This window comes from Oncorhynchus kisutch, linkage group LG11, assembly GCF_002021735.2.
Source record: "Oncorhynchus kisutch isolate 150728-3 linkage group LG11, Okis_V2, whole genome shotgun sequence".
NCBI lineage: Eukaryota > Metazoa > Chordata > Actinopteri > Salmoniformes > Salmonidae > Oncorhynchus > Oncorhynchus kisutch.
In genome coordinates this window covers 3,477,904-3,496,467 of record NC_034184.2, presented here as the reverse complement: position 1 = coordinate 3,496,467, position 18,564 = coordinate 3,477,904, and the positions used below count along the sequence as shown (strand labels likewise).

The following is an 18,564-nucleotide window of genomic DNA, read 5'->3' as shown; positions in this document are numbered from 1 at the left end:
TATCCCCCAGACCCCCTCACACACAATATCCTCACATCACATCAGCCCCCATCCCCCCTCACACACAGTACCCTCACATCAGCCCCCAACACCTCTCACACACTATACCCTCACGTCACATCTAAACCCCACCAGGCCACTTTGTCAGCCAAATGACATTTCAGATGTGAGTTCTGAATATAATTCAGAACAGGACTTATTTCATTATCATGGCTCCGTGGACCTGGGCCGGTATTAAGATGTCTTCAATCCCATTAGGGCTGACCTGTGACTGGGGAGATAAGAGGAGTGCAGGGCATCTGTAGTGACAGGGGACCAGGTGTCCCACATTGCCCCTGTAATGAGGCACTCTGGTGAGATGGCTTCTGTCCCACAGTGACATTTACACATCATTAAAGCCTCTCTCTGTAATAGGGGAAGTGTGGGTCTGGATTGTGTGTGTGTGTGTGTGTGTGTGTGTGTGTGTGTGTGTGTGTGTGTGTGTGTGTGTGTGTGTGTGTGTGTGTGTGTGTGTGTGTGTGTGTGTGTGTGTGTGTGTGTGTGTGTGTGTGTGTACTAGCAGCTCGACTCCTTTGTGAGTCTAGTACTCCTTTCCTCTCAACCCATCAACTGAGCTCCAGGCTCCTTGTCGCAGTCTATGTAAATGACATCAATCAATCAGTGGTGTGGTTAGCCCAGGCAGACTGAATGCACTGAGCAGGTGGGATCTCTGTGGCCGGCTGAAGTCTCTACGGCAACGTGACTGGCCTGGAGCAGCCCTGGTCTGTGATTACTCACTCTTATCCAGCCCTAAGACCCAGGCCTGCTTTCACAAGCCAGCCTTGGGATGACCCTACTACCCCAGGCCTGCTCCTTTCACAAGCCAGCCCTAGGATGACCCTACTACCCCAGGCCTGCTCCTTTCACAAGCCAGCCCTGGGATAACCCTACTACCCCAGGCCTGCTCCTGTCACAAGCCAGCCCTGGGATGAACCCTACGACCCTGGGCCTGTTCCTCAATAAGCCAGCCCTGGGACCCCTACTACCCTTGGCCGGCTCCTTTTACAAGCCAGCCCTAGACTTGAGCCAACTCCTCTTCTTCTCTACCCTGATACTACAGTACTTCTCTATCTCTCATTCTCTCCTCACCCCTAAAACTTTCTCCTCTTCACCCTCTATCTTAGTCTTACCCTGACCTGAACCTCTCTGCTCTTCACCCTCTATCTTAGTCTTACCCTGACCTGAACCTCTCTCCTCTTCACCCTCTATCTTAGTCTTACCCTGACCTGAACCTCTCTCCTCTTCACCCTCTATCTTAGTCTTACCCTGACCTGAACCTCTCTCCTCTTCACCCTCTATCTTAGTCTTACCCTGACCTGAACCTCTCTGCTTTTCACCCTCTATCTTAGTCTTACCCTGACCTGAACCTCTCTGCTCTTCACTCTGCTGCTTGCTCTCTGAGTTCCTCTTCTGTTCACCTCCATCCTGCTTGAATTATACTTTCTCTCTCTCTCTCTCTCTCTCGATCTACCTATCTATCTATTTTGGTTAAATCGGTCGTTTTTCCCCTGAACAAGGCAGTTAACCCACTGTTCCCCGGTAGGCTGTCATTGGAAATAAGAATGTGTTCTTAACTGACTTGCTTAGTTAAATAAAGTTTAAATTAAAGTATTTTAAAAAATCTCTCTCTCCATCTTTGTACAGTGTGCAGTAAAGGCCAGGCAGTGAGTGGACAGTATCGTATGCTGGCCAAACATGGAGGCTACGTGTGGGTGGAGACCCAGGGCACAGTCATCTACAACAGCCGGAATTCCCAGCCGCAGTGCATTGTCTGTGTCAACTATGTCCTCAGGTAGGGTCACCGTTCTCAGGTCAAGGGTCAGGGGTCAAGGGATGGGGGTCAGGAGGTTGAGATGGTGAGGTTTGGGTGGGGAGACAGAGGGGGACATACCCTGATTAACCCTACTCCAGGATGTCCAGGACAAGGTTTAACCTGTATCCAGGAAACTGGCCCATCGTGTCCAACATTGGGGGGGAGGAAGTAATTTTTTGAAGGCTGATATTTCAAATGTATTGCAGTAGTACAGTAGCTTAATCTGTTAGTAAATCAAATTACATTTATTTATAAAGCCCTTCTTACATCAGCTGATATCTCAAAGTGCTGTATAGAAACCCAGCCTAAAACCCCAAACAGCAAGCAATGCAGGTGTTTAGAAGCACAGTTGCTAGGAAAAACTTCCTAGAAAGGCCAAAACCTAGGAAGAAACCTAGAGAGGAACCAGGCTATGAGTGGTGGCCAGTCCTCTTCTGGCTGTGCCAGGTGGAGATTATAACAGAACATGGTCAATATGTTAAAATGTTCATAGATGACCAGCAGGGTCAAATAATATAATCACAGTGGTTGTCGAGGGTGCAACAGGTCAGCACTTCAGGAGTAAATGTCAGTTGGCTTTTCATAGCCGATCATTCAGAGTATCTCTACCGCTCCTGCTGTCTCTAGAGAGTTGAAAACAGCAGGTCTAGGATAGGTAGCACATCCGGTGAACAGGTCAGGGTTCCATAGCCGCAGGCAGAACAGTTGAAACTGGAGCAGCAACACGGCTAGGTGGACTGGGGAGAGCAAGGACTCATCAAGCCAGGTAGTCCTGAGGCATGGTCCTAGGGCTCAGGTCCTCCGAGAGAAATAGAGAAAGAATTTGAGAGAGCATACTTAAATTCACACAAGACACCGGATAGGACATGAGAAATACTCCAGATATAACAGACTGATCTTAGCCCCCCGACACATAAACTACTGCAGCATAAATACTGGAGGCTGAGACGGAAGGGGTCGTAGTAGGTAACATAACACATCCCTGAGGTATCCCTCTGTCTCTCTGTGGGTTTTCAGTGACGTGGAGAACAAGTCCATGATCTTCTCCATGGACCAGACTGAGTCCCTGTTCAAGCCACACAACATGAACAGCTTCTTCAGCCAGAGTGGTGCTGCGGTGGCCACGGAGCCCATGGAGATCCTGTTCACCAAACTGAAAGAGGACCCAGAGGACCTTGCTCAACTGGCCCCCACACCTGGAGACGCCATCATCACCCTCGACTTTGGTCAGAATCCCCCCAATATCTCCCATTCTACTTTAGATCTCTCCTTAACTATACCCCGTATCATCCCATTACTATCCATCTCACCAAAGCCATGCACTTAAACCTGCACCATCTCTAACGCTGCCACAAGGCTCCAATTGATGGTGCATAGAGCCTGATAACTGTGCAACAAACTCTGACTTGATGTGGTTGAAATCGAGGTGGGAGAGGGAGCAAGCCTACTACAGCTGTATTAGATGGGACTTAGAAAAATGGCGACAATTGGCAATAAAAAAAAATTCTAGGACATTGACCATATTGGTTTTGGGAAGCCCAATTGAATCTGAGTTTGGGCATATAAAGTTTATATGTGAAAACTATTTCTAAGATGCATACTTTTAGATTTTCTGAACTCACTTCCTTGTTTAAATCACTTGCGCTGCTCGCGATTGGAAGTCCACAATGTAGGGTAGGTTCTCAGGGTTATGCTAGATGGTGATGGACTGAGAGATTACCCAATTAAAACCAGCGGTTGTTTCGTCATCTACGGCCATAGACTTCCATTCAAGTCCCATTCTGAGGCGCTGTGAAACCAGACAGTTTGACAGAGAGAGAGCTGGCTTGTGGACGAGATTACACCATCTGTAGTCTAAGATAATACTATAACTGCATTGAAAACAGTAATGCTAACCGTTTACTGTTTATATGGTTGTCTACAGGAAGGCCACCATTTGAGGAGCCTCATCCTCCTTTATACCCCAAGATGTCTCCCATGCCCCCCCCGGTCCCTCAGGGCTGGGATAGTGATCCCCACAAACCCTGCCCATCAGGAGACATGTCCAAACAAATGGCTGCCACTTTCTCAGTACCCCAGAACCCTACACCGGGCAGCGCCACCCCCAGCACTGCCCCCCCTAGCCTGAGCAGTTATTCCACGGTATGTAGCTACTACTGCCCCTGGTGTCCTCCTACAACTCTCCTAGAAGTCTTCTAGAACTCTTCAAGAACTTTCCTTGAACTCTTCTAGAAATCTCCTTGAACTATCCTAGAACTATCCTTGAACCCTCCTTGAACTCTCCTTGAACTCTGCTTGAACTCTGCTTGAACTCTGCTTGAACTCTTCCAGAACTCTCCTATCATCTATTGTCTTGTTCACCACATCTTCTACCACAAGCCTGTTTTACTAGCTTTTCTTCCCCTTTTATGTAGTGTTTGTGTGTGTGTGTGTGCCTGCGTAGCCTGTGTGTGTGATCCTGCATGTGTGTCACGATGTGTGCATTTGTTTTTGTGTGTGTGCATGTGTCACGATGTGTATACTTGTTTGTGTGCGCGCGTGTGTTTGTGTGTGTGTTTTTAATAATTTAGATAAAGATAAAGCAAAGCAGTACGACAGAAACAACAACCCAGAGTTACACATTGAATAAACAAGCGTACAGTCAATTACACAATATAAAAGAAAGTCTATATACAGTGTGTGCAAATGGCGTCAGGTGTTAAGGCAATAAATAGGCCATAGTAGCAAAGTAATTACAATTTGGCAGATTAACACTGGAGTGATAGATGAGCAGATGATGGCGTGTAAGTAGTGATACTGGTGTGCAAAACAGCAGCAAAGTAAATAAAAAACAATATGGGGATGAGGAAGGTAGATTGGGTGGGCTATTTACAGATGGACTATGTACAGCTGCAGCGATCGGTTAGCTGCTCATATAGCCGAAGGTTAAAGTTAGTGAGGGAAATGTAAGTCTCCAGCTTCAGCGATTTTTGCAATTCGTTCTCGTCACTGGCAGCCATAGAACTGGAAGGAAAGGCGGCCAAGGGACGTCTTGGCTTTGGGGATGACCAGTGAGATATACTTGCTGGAGCGCATGCTACGGGTGGATTGATGGCAGCATTCGCGTGAAACTGAAAGCGCGAACCACTGCTTTTAATCAGGGCAAGGTGACTGGAAACATGACCGAATACAAGCAGTGTAACTATTCCCTCCGCAAGGCAATCAAACAAGCTAAGCGTCAGTATAGAGACAAAGTAGAATCTCAATTCAACGGCTCAGACACAAGAGGTATGTGGCAGGATCTACAGTCAATCACGGATTACAAAAAGAAAACCAGAACCGTCATGGACCAGGATGTCTAGCTCCCAGGCAGACTAAATAACTTTTTTGCCCGCTTTGAGGACAATACAGTGCCACTGACACTGCCCGCAACTAAAACATGCGGACTCTCCTTCACTGCAGCCGACGTGAGGAAAACATTTAAACGTGTCAACCCTCGCAAGGCTGCAGACCCAGACGGCATCCCCAGCCACGCCCTCAGAGCATGCACAGACCAGCTGGCTGGTGTGTTTACGGACATATTCAATCAATCCCTATCCCAGTCTGTTGTTCCCACATGCTTCAAGAGGGCCACCATTGTTCCTGCTCCCAAGAAAGCTAAGGTAACTGAGCTAAACGACTACCGCCCCGTAGCACTCACTTCTGTCATCATGAAGTGCTATGAGAGACTAGTCAAGGACCATATCACCTCCACCCTACCTGACACCCTAGACCCACTCCAATTTGTTTACCGCCCAAATAGGTCCACAGACGATGCAATCTCAACCACACTGCACACTGCCCTAACCCATCTGGACAAGAGGAATACCTATGTGAGAATGCTGTTCATCGACTACAGCTCGGCATTTAACACCATAGTGCCCTCCAAGCTCGTCATCAAGCTCGAGTCCCTGGGTCTCGACCCCGCCCTGTGCAACTGGGTACTGGACTTCCTGACGGGCCGCCCCCAGGTGGTGAGGGTAGGCAACAACATCTCCACCCACTGATCCTCAACACTGGGGCCCCCCAAGGGTGCGTTCTGAGCCCTCACCTGTACTCCCTGTTCACCCACGACTGCGTGGCCACGCACGCCTCCAACTCAATCATCAAGTTTGCGGACGACACAACAGTGGTAGGCTTGATTACCAACAAAGATGAGACGGCCTACAGGGAGGAGGGGAGGGCCCTCGGAGTGTGGTGTCAGGAAAATAACCTCACACTCAACGTCAACAAAACTAAGGAGATGATTGTGGACTTCAGGAAACAGCAGAGGGAACACCCCCCTATCCACATCGATGGAACAGGAGTGGAGAGGGTAGTAAGTTTTAAGTTCCTCGGCGTACACATCACAGACAAACTGAATTGGTCCGCCCACACAGACAGCATCGTGAAGAAGGCGCAGCAGCGCCTCTTCAACCTCAGGAGGCTGAAGAAATTCGGCTTGTCACCAAAAGCACTCACAAACTTCTACAGATGCACAATCGAGAGCATCCTGTCGGGCTGTATCACCGCCTGGTACGGCAACTGCTCCGCCCACAACCGTAAGGCTCTCCAGAGGGTAGTGAGGTCTGCACAACGCATCACCGGGGGCAAACTACCTGCCCCCCAGGACACCTACACCACCCGATGTCACAGGAAGGCCATAAAGATCATCAAGGACAACAACCACCCGAGCCACTGCCTGTTCACCCCGCTATCATCCAGAAGGCGAGGTCAGTACAGGTGCATCAAAGCTGGGACCGAGAGACTGAAAAACAGCTTCTATCTCAAGGCCATCAGACTGTTAAACAGCCACCACTAACATTGAGTGGCTGCTGCCAACACACTGACTCAACTCCAGCCACTTTAATAATGGGAATTGATGGGAAATGATGTAAAATATATCACTAGCCACTTTAAACAATGCTACCTAATATAATGTTTACATACCCTACATTATTCATCTCATATGTATACGTATATACTGTACTCTATATCATCTACTGCATCCTTATGTAATACATGTATCACTAGCCACTTTAACTATGCCACTTTGTTTACATACTCATCTCATATGTATATACTGCACTCAATACCATCTACTGTATCTTGCCTATGCCGCTCTGTACCATCACTCATTCATATATCTTATGTACATATTCTTTATCCCCTTACACTTGTGTCTATAAGGTAGTAGTTTTGGAATTGTTAGCTAGATTACTTGTTCTTTATTACTGCATTGTCGGAACTAGAAGCACAAGCATTTCGCTACACTCGCACTAACATCTGCTAACCATGTGTATGTGACAAATAAAATTTGATTTGATTTTGATTTGATTGGGTGTTGTTATTGTGACCAATGAGCTGAGATAAGGCAGAGCTTTACCTAGCATAGCCTTATAGATGACCTGGAGCCAGTGGGTCTGGCGACGAATATGTAGCAAGGGCCAGCCGACTAGAGCATACAAGTCGCAGTGGTGGGTGGTTATCCTGTCTAGGACGGGCCGTTCCGCTAATGGAACCCCACCTCAACATTCCGCTGAAAAAGGAAGCTCGCGAAATTCAAAAATATTTTTTAGAAATATGTAACTTTCACACATTAACAAGTCCAATACAGCCTATGAAAGATAGACATCTTGATAATCTACCCATGATGCCCGATTTCAAAAATAATTTACAGCGAAAGCACCACATATGATTATGTTAGGTCATAGTCAAGTCACAAAAACACACATAGCCATTTTCCAGCGAAAGAGAGGAGTCACAAAAAGCAGAAATATAGATAGAATGAATCACTAACCTTTGATGATCTTCATCAGATGACACTCATATGACATCATGTTACACAATACATGTATGTTTTGTTTGATAATGTGCATATTTATATCAAAAAATTCCAGTTTACATTGGCGCGTTACGTGCAGTAATATTTTGATTACAAAACATCCTGTGATTTTCCCAGACATACTCATAATAAACATTGATAAAAGATGCAAGTGTTATTCACACAATTAAAGATGACTGATCCTATATGCAACCGCTGTGCCGGATTTAAAAAAAACTGAGAACGGCGCTCAGTACCTGCTTATAAACAACTAGACAATTCCGCCATCTTGGAGTCAACAATAGTTTGAAAAAACACTATAAATATTCACTTACCTTTGATAATCTTCATCAGGAGGCACTCCCAGGAATCACAGTTTGACAATAAATGACTGATTTGTTCCATAAAGTTCCATAAAGCCCATCATTTAACCACCTGTTGTTAGCGTGTTCAGTCCAGTAATCCATCTTCATGGAGGCGTAACCATTTCCTCCATGACATAAACTCAAAAAGTTCAGTTACAGGTTGTAGAAACAAGTCAAAACACGTCTGCAATCAATCTTGAGGATGTTTTTAACAAATATCATCAATAAGGTTCCAACCGGAGAATTTTATTGTCTGAATAAAAGCCCTGGAACGAGAGGACACTCTCTCAGGAGCGCGCTTCATGAGACTGAGGCGCCCTGACAGACCACTCACTAAAATCGGTCTCATGAGCCCCTCCTTTATAGTATAATGTTAAAACTAGGATTAAAGACGGTGACATCTAGTGGAAGCCCTGTGAAGTGCAAGCACATCCATATCTATCAGGGATTTAAATTGGCTCTGTTTTGAAATTTGACTGCTCACTTCCTGTTTGGATTTCTTCTCAGGCTCTTGCTTGCCATATGAGTTCTGTTATACTCACAGACATCATTCAAACAGTTTTCGAAATGTCGGAGTGTTTTCTATCCAATGCTAATAATAATATGCATATATTAGCATCTGGGACAGAGTAGGAGGCGGTTCAGTTTGGGCACGCAATTCATCAAACGTGACATGCCACTTAACCTAACAACCTAACACTGACATGCCTAACAGGATAAGGCACTTTGGTAACAAAACAGATGGCACTGTGATAGACTACATCCAATTTGCTGAGTAGAGTATTGGAAGCTATTTTGTAGATGACATCGCCAAGGTAAAGGATCGGTAGGATAGTCAGTTTTACTAGGGTAAGTTTGGCGGCGTGGGTGAAGGGGGCTTTGTTGTGAAATAGGATGCCGATTCTCGATTTGATTTTGGATTGAGATGTTTGATATGAGTCTGGAAGGAGAGTTTACAGTCTAGCCAGACACCTAGGTATTTGTAGTTGTCCACATAGTCTAGGTCCGAACCATCCAGAGTAGTGATGCTAGTCGGGCGGGGGGGGTGTGGGCAACAAATGGTTGAAAAGCATGCATTTGGTTTTGCTAGCGTTCAAGAGCAGTTGGAGGCCACGGAAATTGTGTTGTATGGCATTGAAGCTCGTTTGGAGGTTTGTTAACACAGTTTCCAAAGAAGGGCCAGAAGTATACAGAATAGTGTTGTCTGCGTAGGGTGGATCAGGGAATCACCAGCAGCAAGAGAGACATCGTTGATATATACAGAGAAAAGAACCCTCTGGCACCCCCATAGAGACTGGCAGAGGTCTGGACAACAGGCCCTCCGATTTGACACACTGAACTCTGTCTGCGCAGTAGTTGGTGAACCAGGCGAGGCAGTCATTTGAGAAACCAATGCTATTGAGTCTGCCGATAAGAATACGGTGATTGACAGAGTCGAATGCCTTGGCCAGGTCTATGAAGACGGCTGCACAGTACTGTCTTTTATCGATGGCGGTTATGATATCATTTAGTACCTTGAGCGTGGCTGAGGTGCACCCATGACCAGCTCGGAAACCGGATTGTCCAACGGAGAAGGTACGGTGGGATTCGAAATGGCCAGTGATCTGTTTATTTACTTGGCTTTTGAAGACTTTAGAAAGGCAGGGCAGGATAGATATAGGTCTGTAACAGTTTGGGTCTACAGTGTCACCCCCTTTGAAGAGGGGGATGACCGCGGCAGCTTTCCAATCTTTAGGGATCTCGGACGATACGAGAGAGAGGTTGAACAGACTGGTAATAGGGGTTGCAACAATGGCGACGGATAGTTTTAGAAAGAGAGGCTCCAGATTGTCTAGCCCAGCTGATTTGTATGAGTCCAGGTTTTGCAGCTTTTTCAGAACATTTGTGATCTGGATTTGGGTGAAGGAGAAGCTGGGGAGGCTCAGGCAAGTAGCTGCGGGGGGTGCAGAGCTGTTGGCCGGCGTTGGGGTAGCCAGGAGGAAAGCATGGCCAGCCGTATTGAAATGCTTATTGAAATGTTCGATTATCATGGATTTATCGGTGGTGACCGTGTTGCCTAGCCTCAGTGCAGTGGGCAGCTGGAAGGAGGTGCTCTTGTTCTCCATGGACTTTACAGTGTCCCAAAACTTGTTTGTGTGTGTGTGTGTGTGTGTCACAGGGGGTTGGTGGCAGCTTAATTGGGGAGGACAGTCTCGTGGTAATGGCTGGAGCGGAATGAGTGGATGGCATCAAGTACATCAAACACATGGTTTGATACCATTCCATTCACTCCGTTCCAGCCATTATTATTAGCCGTCCTCCCCATGGCAGCCTCCACTGGTGTGTGTGTTATGGAGTGGGCATGGATCCCAGGTGCTTGCAACAGGGGGCAGAGTGTTGTGAGAATAGAGGGGTGGATGGTTGGAATAAGCACTGGTCACTTAGTTACTTAGGCCTCGAGGAAGCTTTTGTCCTGTCATCTTTCTCTCTCTCAATCTCTCTCCCTCTCTCTGTCTCTCTCTCTCTCCCTCTCTCCTCTCTGTGGGTACAGCCCAGCAGCCCAGGGGATTACTACAATGAGAGAGAGAGTGACTTGAAGGTAGAGCTGACTGAGAAGCTCTTTGCTCTCGACACAGAGGGGCCCAAGAGCCCTGGGAGCACCCAGGTCAGTCTTACTGGCACTTCACAGACCCATTACTGAATCAGTGTGGATGAGGAAGGTTGACATTATACTAGATTGACATTTATTTAACACAATTGGTCATGGTTGCTTTCTTGGAGTTGTGTGATGTAATGTGATGTGACCCTCTCAGTCGGCCCTGAGTGATCTGGACCTGGAGACCCTGGCACCCTACATCCCCATGGACGGAGAGGACTTCCAGCTCCATCCCATCATTCCTGAGGAGGTACCTGGAGGCCCAGAGGGGGCCACCGGCCCACTGGGCCACCTCACCACACAGAATAGCTTCAGAAACATCGCCAGCCTCTTCCAAAATCTGAGATCCCCACAGTCTGACCACTACCAGCCCGCCAAGTGTGCCCCAGGAGACAAGAGAGGCCCCAACCACAGCCAAATGAGCCCCATGGACTCCAGGCCTACTCTGCCATACACAGGCCCCATACAGATCCCCCCCTACCACGCCCAAGCCAGCACAACGCTGTCCTCAATGGGTGGACATCAGAACCTGCAGTGGCCCCCAGATCCTCCGTTAAACTCTCTACTACAGTTGAACTCCATGGGCAGAAGCCACTCATGTCAGAACATGCCAGTCAACATGATGCACAAGCAGAGGTACTATAGAGGGCCTTCAGTGTGTCTGTCCTACTGATTCAGTGTGTCTGTCCTACTGATTCAGTGTGTCTGTCCTACTGATTCAGTGTGTCTGTCCTACTGATTCAGTGTGTCTGTCCTACTGATTCAGTGTGTCTGTCCTACTGATTCTGTGGGCCTGTCCTACTGATTCTGTGTCTATCCTACTGATTCTATGTGTCTGTCCTACCGGTTTATATTCAGTTGTGTTCTTGTACTGATGTTTGTTAATGCTCTTTTGCAGGTCAATGGAGAACTACAGAGACATGAGTCCCACCAGAATCTCCATAGCCAACAACGTCAAGCGCTCCTTCACACAAATGGCAGTGGTATGTTTACCCTCTCACTGCTTTATGACCATTGTTTATGATGTGTGTATCCAGGTTGAGGTCACTGTTAAATATTCCACTAGAGTTATATTAGATGCCGAAACTGCAGACTGGTTTTGTCTAAGATCAAATCAATTCACATTTATTATAAAGCCCTTCTTACATCAGCTGATGTCACAAAGTGCTGTACAGAAACCCAGTCAAAAACCCCAAACAGCAAGCAATGCAGGTGTAGAAGCACGGTGGCAAGAAAAAACTCCCTAGAAAGGACAGAAACTAGGAAGAAACCTAGGTAGGAACCAGGCTATGTGGGGTGGCCAGTCCTCTTCTGGCTGTGCCGGGTGGAGATTATAACAGAACATGGCCAAGATGTTAAAATGTTCATAGACGACCAGCAGGGTCAATAAATAATAATCACAGTGGTTGTTGAGGGTGCAACTGTCAGTTGGCTTTTCATAGCCGATCATTCAGAGTATCTCTACTGCTCCTGCTGTCTCTAGAGAGTTGAAAACAGCAGGTCTTGGACAGGTAGCACGTCCGGTGAACAGGTCAGGGTTTCATAGCCAAGGGCAGAACAGTTGAAACTGGAGCCGCAGCACGGCCAGGTGGACTGGGGACAGCAAGGAGTCATCAAGCCAGGTAGTCCTGAGGCATGGTCCTAGTGCCCATGACCTCCGAGAGAGAGAGAAAGAAAGAGAGAAATAAATAAATAAATAAAGAGAGAATTAGAGAGAGCATACTTAAATTCACACAGGACACCGGATAAGACAGGAGAAATACTCCAGATATAACAGACTGATCCTAGCCCCCCGACACATAAACTACTGCAGCATGAATACTGGAGGCTGAGACAGGAGGGGTTGGAAGACACTGTGGCCCCGTCCGACAATACCCCCAGACAGGGCCAAACAGGAAGGATATATCCCCACCCACTTTTCCGATGCACAGCCCCCACACCACTAGAGGGATATCTCTGAACACCAACTTACCATCCTGAGACGAGGCCGAGTATAGCCCACAAAGATCTCCGCCACGGCACAACCCAAAGGGGGGCGCCAACCCAGATAGGAAGATCACGTCAGTAACTCAACATACTCAAGTGACGCACGCATGGAAGAGCACCAGTAAGCCAGTGACTCAGCCCCTGTAAGGGCTAGAGGCAGAGACTCCCAGTGGAGAGAAGGGAACCGGCCAGGCAGAGACAGCAAGGGCGGTTCGTTGCTCCAGTGCCTTTCCGTTCACCTTCACACTCCTAGACCAAACTACACTCAATTATAGGACCTACTGAAGAGATGAGTCTTCAGTAAAGACTTAAAGGTTGAGACCGAGTCTGCGTCTCTCACATGGGTAGGCAGACCATTCCATAAAAATGGATCTATAGGAGAAAGCCCTGCCTCCGGCTGTTTGCTTAGACATTCTAGGTACAGTAAGGAGGCCTGCGTCTTGTGACCGTAGGGTACGTGTAGGTATGTACGGCAGGACCAAATCGGAAAGATGGGTAGGAGCAAAGCCATGTAATGCTTTGTAGGTTAGCAGTAAAACCTTGAAATCAGCCCTTGCCTTAACAGGAAGCCAGTGTAGAGAGGCTAGCACTGGAGTAATATGATCAAATTTTGGGGTTCTAGTCAAGATTCTAGCAGCCGTGTTTAGCACTAACTGAAGTTTATTTGGTGCTTTATCCAGGTTGCCGGAAAGTAGAGCATTGCAGTAGTCCAACGTAGAAGCGACAAAAGCATAGACTCATTTTTCTTCATCATTTTTGGTCAGAAAGTTTCTGATTTTTGCAATGTTACGTAGGTGCGAAAAAGCTGTCCTTGAAACAGTCTTGATATGTTCGTCAAAAGAGAGATCAGGGTCCAGAGTAACGCTGAGGTCCTTCACAGTTTTATTTGAGACGACTGTACAACCATCAAGATTAATTGTCAGATTCAACAGAAAATCTCTCTGTTTCTTGGGACCTAGAACAAGCATCTCTGTTTTGTCTGAGTTTAAAAGTAGAACATTTGCAGCTATCCACTTCCTTATGTCTGAAACACAGGCTTCCAGGGAGGGCAATTTGGGGGTTTCACCATGTTTCATTGAAATGTACAGCTGTGTGTCATCTGCATAGCAGTGAAAGTTAACATTATGTTTCCGGATTACATCACCAAAAGGTAAAATATATAGTGAAAACAATAGTGGTCCTAAAATGGAACCTTGAGGAACACAGACACAGTTGATTTTTCCGAGGATTAACCACAAAGACAAACGGACCATCCACAGAGACAAACAGATATCTTTCTGACAGATTAGATCTTAATAACCAGGCCAGAACATGTCCGTGTAGAGGTCTAAGAGCACTAGGACAGATGTAGAGCCTCGGTCTGACACAATTAAAAGGTAATTTACCACCTTCACAAGTGCAGTCTCAGTGCTATAATGGGGTCTATAACCAGACTGAAGCGTTTCGTATACATTGTTTGTCTTCAGGAAGGCAGTGAGTTGCTTTTTCTCAAATTTTTGAGCGGAATGGGAGATTTGATATAGGCTGATAGTGTTTTATATTTTCTGGGTCAAGGTTTGGCTTTTTGAAGAGAGGCTTTATTACTGCCACTTTTAGTGAGTTTGGTACACATCCGGTGGATAGAGAGCTGTTTATTATGTTCAACATAGGAGGGTCAAGCACAGGAAGCAGCTCTTTCAGTAGTTTAGTTGGAATAGGGTCCAATATGCAGCTTGAAGGTTAAGAAGGCCATGATTATTTTCATCACTGTGTCAAGAGATATAGTACTAAAACACTAGAGTGTATCCCTTGATCCTAGGTCCTGGCAGAGTTGTGCAGACTCAGGACAACTGAGTTTTGGAGGAATAGGCACGTTTAAAGAGGAGTCCGTAATTTGCTTTCTAATGATCATGATCTTTTCCTCAAAGAAGTATATTATTTATCACTGCTGAAGTGGTAGCCATCCTCTCTTGGGGAATGCTGTTTTTTAGTTAGCTTTGGGACAGTATCAAAAATACATTTAGGATTGTTCTTATTTTCCTCAATTAAGTTGGAAAAATAGGATGATCGAGCAGCAGTGAGGGCTCTTCGATACTGCACGGTAATGTCTTTCCAAACTAGTCGGAAGACTTCCAGTTTGGTGTAAAGCCATTTCCGTTCCAATTTTCTGGAAGCTTGCTTCAGAGCTCGGGTATTTTCTGTGTACCAGGGAGTTAGTTTCCTAGATGCTTTTTGTTTTTAGCATCTAGGCTATTGCGCAAGGTTAAATTGAGTTTCTCAGTTAGGTGGATAACTGATTTTTGTACTCTGGCATCCTTGGGGAGGCGGAGGGATTCTGGAAGGGCATCTAGGAATCTTTGTGTTGTCCGAAAATGTATAGCATAACTTTTGATGATCCTTGGTTGGAGCAGATTCTTTGTTGCGATTGCAAATGTAATAAAATGGTGGTCCAACAGTCCAGGATTATGAGGAAGACATTAAGATCCACAACATTTATTCCACGGGACAAAACTAGGTCCAGGGTATGACTGTGGCAGTGAGTAGGTCTGGAGACATGTTGAACAAAAGTCGAAGAGTCGGTGATGGCTCCGAAAGCCTTTTGGAGTGGGTCTGTGGACTTTTCCATGTGAAAATTAAAGTCACCAAAAATTTGAATATTATCTGCCATGACTACAAGGTCCGATAGGAATTCAGAGAACTCAGTGAGAAACGCTTTATATGGCCGAGGAGGCCTGTAAACAGTAGCTATAGAAAGTGATTGAATAGGCTGCATAGATATCATGACTAGAAGCTCAAAAGACGAAATTGAAATTTGCTATAATAAATGTTAGCAACACCTCTGCCTTTGCGGGATGTGCGGGGGATATGGTTACTAGTGTAACCAGGAGGTGAGGCCTCATTTAACACAGTAAATTAATCAGGCTTAAGCTATGTTTCAGTCAGGCCAATCACATCAAGATTATGATCAGTGATTTGTTCATTGACTATAACTGCCTTGGAAGTGAGGGATCTAACACATTGAGTAGCCCTATTTTGAGATGTGAGGTATCACAATCTCTTTCAATAATGGCAGAAATGGAGGAGGTCTTTATTCCAGTGAGATTGCTAAGGCGAACACCGCCATGTTTAGTTTTGCCCAACCTAGGTCGAGGCACAGATACGGTCTCAAAGGGAATAGCTGAGCTGACTACACTGACTGTGCTAGTGGCAAACTCCACTATCCTGGCCTGCACCTTATCTCATTGTGGAGCTAGGGGAGTTAGAGCCCTGTCTATCTTCGTAGATATGATGAGAGCGCACCTCCAGCTAGGATGGAGTCCGTCACTCCTCAATAGGCCAGACTTGGTTGTTGATTGTAATGTGTGTCTGTGTTTGTATTTGTGTTTGTCAGGGTGACACCACCCTCAGTACTCCTTCAAAGATGACTAGGAATGAAAGCTATGCCATCATGGACAGATCTCTCAGCACCAGCTCACTGGAAGGTACTGTATGATGGCCCACATGGGACATGCAGTGCACAAACAAAAATACCAAATATCGCTAAAAGTACAAGAACAGAAGAGAAAATAGAGCGATATTGATCTCATTTTAATCTCTCTCTTCCTATTTATTTTACAGTTAAAGGTATGTGCATGCCTGGGGGTGTTGACAAGTGTCTCATTCCCCTTCAGCGGCACAGGAAGTCTCGGTATCCAGGATGTGTAAATGGTACATCCAGAAAATCCTTCCCCAAACAGTGTTGCAACTACAAAGAATACCGTATGCTGCCCTCCTCCAAAACAGAGGGTAAGTTTAGCTTGTTCATTTCAGTTGTTATGTTACTCCCATGTGTCGTATGTCGTTAAAAAAAGATTGACTGATTAAACCAATAACAACCAGTTGGACAGGCTGTGACCAGGCAAGGAAAATGCATTCATGATAACTTGGTGATTTTGGAAATGATAAAACATGTAGAAATCTATTTTTAGACAGACACGCAATTGATTTGGACAAATTATATCCTTTGTTTTGTAATCACAGTCCTTTTCCATGACTTGGTGCCAGTCAATGAACTGTCCTCCTCAGATGATGGTTGATTGGCGGTTGGCCCAAAGCCATTTCCTCCCTACTTACGTACTGATTCCATGTTTTGTTGAGTGTGTAGGGGTTGACCTTTTGTGCAAAGTTACATACGTACAAATATCATACCCCCTCAAAACGTATAACCTCCCCTGTTATTGTAATGGTGAGAGGTTAGCATGTGTTGGGGGTATGATATTTGTGTGTCTAACTTTCGCACTCATCATTATTCACAATTAATTCAGGATTATGCGTAATTATGGTAGCATCCACATTAATGTGTTTGGAAACATATTCAATAACTATTTACAATAACAGTGACTCCAAAATGACTTACCTACTCCCTAATGATGGACTGACTTTGTTGTGTGTGTAGGGGTTGCCAGTCGGCTGTTGGGCCCATCCATTGAGACCTATTGTCTGCCAGAGCTCACCCGCTACGACTGTGAGGTCAACGTCCCTCTCCAGGGCAACCTACACCTGCTGCAGGGCAGTGACCTGCTGAAAGCCCTGGACCAGGCCACCTAGACCCAGCCCTACACCCCCTACTCCCCTACCCTACCCTGGACCAGGCCACCTAGACCCAGCCCTACACCACCTACTCCACTACCCTGCCCTGGACCAGGCTACCTAGACCCAGCCCTACACCCCCTACTCCCCTGCTCTGGACCAGGCCACCTAGACGCAGCCCTACACCCCCTACTCCCCTACCCTACCCTGGATCAGGCCACCTAGACGCAGCCCTACACCCCCTACTCCCCTACCCTACCCTGGATCAGGCTACCTAGACCCAGCCCTACACCACCTACTCCACTACCCTGCCCTGGACCAGGCTACCTAGACCCAGCCCTACACCCCCTACTCCCCTGCCCTGGACCAGGCCACCTAGACGCAGCCCTACACCCCCTACTCCCCTACCCTACCCTGGATCAGGCTACCTAGACCCAGCCCTACACCACCTACTTCACTACCCTGCCCTGGACCAGGCTACCTAGACCCAGCACTACACCCCCTACTCCACTACCCTACCCTGGACCAACCAGGCTACCTAGACCCAGCCCTACACCCCTTACTCCCCTACCCTACCCTGGACCAGGCTACCTAGACCGAGCCCAACACCCCCTACTCCACTACCCTACCCTGGACCAGGCTACCTAGACCCAGCCCTACACCCCCTAACTCCCTACCTTCCCTTGGACGTGGCTACCTAGACCCAGACCTATACCCCCTCCCCAACTTTACCCTACCCTACCTAGATATATCCATCTTCAACCCCACCCTTACCCATTCAATAGCCTAAGCCAATACAATCTACAACCCTGACTGAGGCCTCAGCCAAGCCCCCACCCCTGCCCCAAAGACCTAGCATATTCAAGATACAGTTTAAGACGGACGTTTACATACAATTAGGTTGGTCATTAAAACTCGTTTTTCAACCACTACACACATTTCTTGTTAACAAACTATAGTTTTGGCAAGTCGGTTAGGACATCTACTTTGTACAAGTCATTTTTCCAACAAATTGTTTACAGTCACATTATTTAACTTATAATTCACTTTATCACAATTCCAGTGGGTTAGAAGTTTACATACACTAAGTTGACTGTGCCTTTAAACAGCTTGGGAAATTCCAGAAAATTATGTCATGGCTTTAGAAGCTTCTGTTAGGCTAAATTACATCATTTGAGTCAATTGGAGGTGTACCTGTAGATGTATTTCAAAGCCTATCTTCAAACTCAGTGCCTCTTCGCTTGACATCATGGGAAAATCTAAAGAAATCAGCCAAGACCTCAGAAAAAAGACCTCCACAAGTCTGGTTCATCCTTGGGAGCAATTTCCAAGCGCCTGAAGGTACCATGTTCATCTA

General features: G+C 46.5%; 1 protein-coding gene across 3 annotated transcripts in view; it reads left to right on the top strand.

The window, feature by feature from the left end:
* Positions 1–18,191, top strand: part of LOC109900095 (endothelial PAS domain-containing protein 1) — an 87,087-nt gene extending 68,896 nt beyond the window's left edge. The window contains exons 8-16 of one of the 3 annotated variants that reach the window (XM_020495820.2): positions 1,684–1,831; positions 2,870–3,078; positions 3,777–3,994; positions 10,569–10,682; positions 10,831–11,309; positions 11,572–11,656; positions 16,030–16,120; positions 16,257–16,424; positions 17,074–18,191. In XM_020495820.2, the coding sequence (XP_020351409.2) occupies positions 1,684–1,831; positions 2,870–3,078; positions 3,777–3,994; positions 10,569–10,682; positions 10,831–11,309; positions 11,572–11,656; positions 16,030–16,120; positions 16,257–16,424; positions 17,074–17,225 (1,664 nt within the window). In that variant the 3' untranslated portion in view covers positions 17,226–18,191. The remainder of the gene's footprint in view (positions 1–1,683; positions 1,832–2,869; positions 3,079–3,776; positions 3,995–10,568; positions 10,683–10,830; positions 11,310–11,571; positions 11,657–16,029; positions 16,121–16,256; positions 16,425–17,073) is intronic. The other 2 variants (XM_031835196.1, XM_031835197.1) reach the window with 2 other exon arrangements.
* The last annotated feature ends 373 nt before the right edge of the window (positions 18,192–18,564 follow it).